This window comes from Pyrgilauda ruficollis, unplaced genomic scaffold (genome assembly GCF_017590135.1).
Source record: "Pyrgilauda ruficollis isolate IOZ18807 unplaced genomic scaffold, ASM1759013v1 scaffold200, whole genome shotgun sequence".
Classification (NCBI taxonomy): Eukaryota; Metazoa; Chordata; class Aves; order Passeriformes; family Passeridae; genus Pyrgilauda; species Pyrgilauda ruficollis.
The window spans coordinates 103,805-107,611 of NW_024519208.1; the positions used below are offsets into that span (position 1 = coordinate 103,805).

General features: G+C 60.8%; 1 protein-coding gene across 1 annotated transcript; it reads left to right on the top strand.

The window, feature by feature from the left end:
• The first annotated feature begins 428 nt into the window (after window positions 1-428).
• LINGO3 (leucine rich repeat and Ig domain containing 3) lies at window positions 429-2,542 on the top strand. Its single transcript, XM_041467145.1, has one exon. It carries the CDS (start codon window positions 429-431, stop codon window positions 2,241-2,243), a length of 1,815 nt encoding a protein of 604 aa, XP_041323079.1. The 3' UTR covers window positions 2,244-2,542.
• Window positions 2,543-3,807: the final 1,265 nt, after the last annotated feature.

Sequence of the window (3,807 nt, forward strand, 5' to 3'; positions counted from 1 at the left end):
CCTGCCCTGCCCTTGGGGTGTCTGTGCATTATCCCAGGGTGCTCACCACCCCCTCTGCCCGTGCCTGCACCATCAGGGGCACAGAGAGGGCTGAGCCAGTGGGAGCAGAGGCTCAGGTGTGGGTCTGCAGCCCTGGCTCCTCTCACAGACCTCTCCCCCTGCCTCAGTTTCCCTGTTCCAATGGAGAGTGAGGCTCGTTTATCCCAGCTTTGCACAGGGCAGGATCTCCAGGTTGCACAGTCGGTGAAAGGGATCCAGAGAGTTTCCTGGAGGTACCAGGGCCTCATCAACCCCACGGGCCTGGGGAGCAGTGTCCAGGGACAGCTCGCAGACGGGTGATCTGTGGGGCCAGGTAGGACCTTGTCCCCGCTGACTCGACTCTCTCTCTGTCGCAGGCGCACGGCAGAACGGCAGTGAGCCCCTAGACCATGCCCCACACAATGACATGGTGGCTCCCGGTGCTGGCCCTGCACATGGTCCTGCTGTCCCCGCGGGCGGGCGCCTGCCCCGCGCGCTGCGAGTGCGCCCCGCAGCTGCGCTCGGTGCTGTGCCACCGCAAGCGCCTCACCGCCATCCCCGAGGGCATCCCCACCGAGACCCGCGTCCTGGAGCTCAACAAGAACCGCATCCGCTGCCTGAACCCCGGGGACCTGGCCCCGTACCCGCTGCTGGAGGAGCTGGATTTCAGCGAGAACATCATCTCCAATGTGGAGCCCGGCGCCTTCAGCAACCTGTTCAACCTGCAGACCCTGCGGCTGCGGGGGAACCAGCTCAAGCTCATCCCCCCGGGGGTCTTCACCAAGCTGACCAACCTGACCCTGCTGGACATCAGCGAGAACAAGCTGGTCATCCTGCTGGACTACATGTTCCAGGACCTGCGCAACCTGAAGAGCCTGGAGGTGGGTGACAACGACCTGGTGTACATCTCCCAGCGCGCCTTCTCGGGGCTGCTGGGCCTGGAGCAGCTGACCATTGAGAAGTGCAACCTGACCTCCATCTCGGCCGAGTCGCTGTCCTACCTCCAGAACCTGGAGGTGCTGCGGCTCCGGCACCTCAGCATCTCTGCGCTGGAGGACCAGAACTTCAAGAAGCTCTACAATCTCCTGCAGCTGGAGATTGACAACTGGCCACTGCTGGAAGAGGTGTCCCCCACCAGCTTCCAGGGCCTGAACCTCACCTCGCTCTCCATCACCTACACCAACATCACAGCTGTGCCCGCCGCTGCCTTGAGGAACTTGGTGTACCTGCGGTACCTCAACCTGTCCTACAACCCCATTAGCACTGTGCTGAAGGGCTCCTTTAAAGACCTCATCCGGCTCCAGGAGCTCCACATCGTGGGCGCTCTCCTGGTGTCCGTGGAGCCGCAGGCTTTCTCCGGCCTGAGACAGATCCGGCTGCTCAACCTCTCCAGCAACTTCCTGTCCACGCTGGAGGAGAGCACCTTCCACTCGGTCAACACGCTGGAGACGCTGCGGGTGGACAGGAACCCCCTGGCCTGCGACTGCCGGCTCCTCTGGATCCTGCAGCGGCGGAAGACGCTCAACTTCGACGGGCAGCAGCCCATGTGCTCCTCACCACCCGAGATCCAGGGCAACGCCCTGCGCGACTTCCCGGACTCGGTGCTCTTCGAGTACTTCACCTGCCAGAAGCCCAAGATCCGGGATCGGAAGCTGCAGCACGTGACGGCGCGGGAGGGGCAGTCCGTGTCCTTCCTGTGCCGGGCCGACGGGGAGCCCGACCCCTCCATCGCCTGGGTGTCCCCCCAGCACCGCATGATCACCACCCGCAGCACGGGGCGGGCCACGGTGCTGCCTGGGGGCACCCTGGAGATCCGCTTCGCCCAGGTGCAGGACAGTGGCACCTACATCTGCATTGCCAGCAACGCCGGTGGCAACGACACCTACTTCGCCACGCTGACGGTCAAGGGACGCCCGGCCGACGGCGCCCACCACGCCAACCGGACTTTGTACCTCAGCGACTTCAACGATACCTTCCACAACAACACCCAGGTCTTCTTGAAGTTCACCTTGGACCTCAAGACCATCCTGGTCTCCACGGCCATGGGCTGCATCACCTTCCTGGGTGTGGTGCTCTTCTGCTTCCTCCTGCTCTTCGTCTGGAGCCGCGGCCGGGGGCAGCACAAGAACAACTTCTCCGTGGAATATTCCTTCCGCAAGGTGGACGGTCCCACCACCACCACCGGCCAAGGAGGGGCCAGGAAGTTCAACATGAAGATGATCTGAGCCTCTTCCAGAGGAGAACCGTTTTCTGCAGCCCAGCCACGGGCACGGCCGTGGTGGGACAGGGCCGGGAGGGCTGTGGGAGCGCCGTCCGTGTCCCGGAGCTGGCAGAGTGACCTCGCTGTGCTGGGACATGGCTGGAGACAGGTGCCACAGCCAGCAGGGTCAGAACCATGGGGACTTCAGGGTCAGGGAGAGATGACCCCGATGTCTCAGCCCTGTGGAGAGCCCTCAGGGCTCAGGAGCTGTCCCAGGGGCTCCTGATGTAGCGAGGTTTTTGCTACCAACTATGCATTTCTTGAGCCAAAAGATCAGCAGTGTTTGGGCCTGGAAGAAAAATGCTTCCTGTTTTCCCCCCACCCTTTCCCTTTTTTTGTAAGGGACTCTTCAGAAAACTCTCCTGGTAGTTGTTTGTCGTTCTTTTCTTGTTGTTGGTGGGGGGTTTGGTCCAATTTTTTTTTTTTTAAATGATTTTCCAAGAGAAATGTCTTCCGGGGCAATGCAGGACTGGGGAGGTTGTGCCAAGCTCAGGGGTCCCCCAGCCCCTTGGCAAAGACAGACCCCCCGCTCCCAGGCACAGATGTGCCTTGAGAGCTTTTCATCCGTGGATTTAAGATCCAGCATCTACCAATGTGGGTGCGCAGGGACGCTTCTGCACAAGCAATAATAACCCTCCAGGGCCTGGCTCTGAGGAGGTGTCAGCAAGAAAAAAAAGGGAAAAAAAGGCAAAATGAGGCCAAGATCGTTAAAATCAGGAAGAGCAACCCCAGGGTGCTGCAAACCTCCCCGTCTCTGCATCCACCCAGTGGGGGGTTGGGATTCCTACAGGTTCAAAAGGCACTTTTGGGTTCATTTTCTTGGAGTTGCAAAGCCTAAATCTGCAGGAGAGCAGGACCTGGCTCATCCTGTGCAGGGAGGCCCCATGGCCCAGGAAAGAAGAGGAGAGAAAAGCTGGGAAGAAGCAGTCCAGGAGAGCATCCTGGTTGACACCTCCATCCCAGATCCTGCACCCTCTGACGCTGAGGACCACGGGCCAATGTCCCTGGGGCTGCTCCTACTGCCACAGGGGTGGTTCCTGCCTTCCCATCCCACCCCTTCCCAGGCTTTGCCGTGGCTCTGCCTCAGGGTGTGGATTTTTGTGCATAGGAGAAGGAATGCAGCTGGAATGGAAGAGCTTGGATGTGACCTGGAGGATCCAGGGAGCTGATTGCTTCCTCCTCCGCTTCCTCCTCCCATGTGCACCCTGGGGGTTGCTGCAGATCCCACCTCTGTCCCCATTCCTGCAGGGATATTCCCCACCTGGATGTCCCTTCTCCAGCCAGTGATGGTCAGGCTGGGAGCTGGAGGGGGCAGCTGCCCATCCCCTGACGGGCATCCCAGAGTGGCACCGGAGCATCCGAGGGGTTGGGAGCTTTGTGGGGCACAAGTGGCTGCTCAGAACATCCCCCCAACCCTGTTCTGCTGCCACAGGGTGCCCCCCATCCATCCATCATCCATCCATCCATCCATCCGTCCATCCATCCATCCATCCGTCCATCCATCCATCCATCCGTCCATCCATCCATCC

What these genes read in the sequence shown, in the direction of transcription:
- LINGO3 (XM_041467145.1), top strand. Translation starts at nt 429, where the DNA reads ATGCCCCACACAATGACATGGTGGCTCCCGGTGCTGGCCCTGCACATG.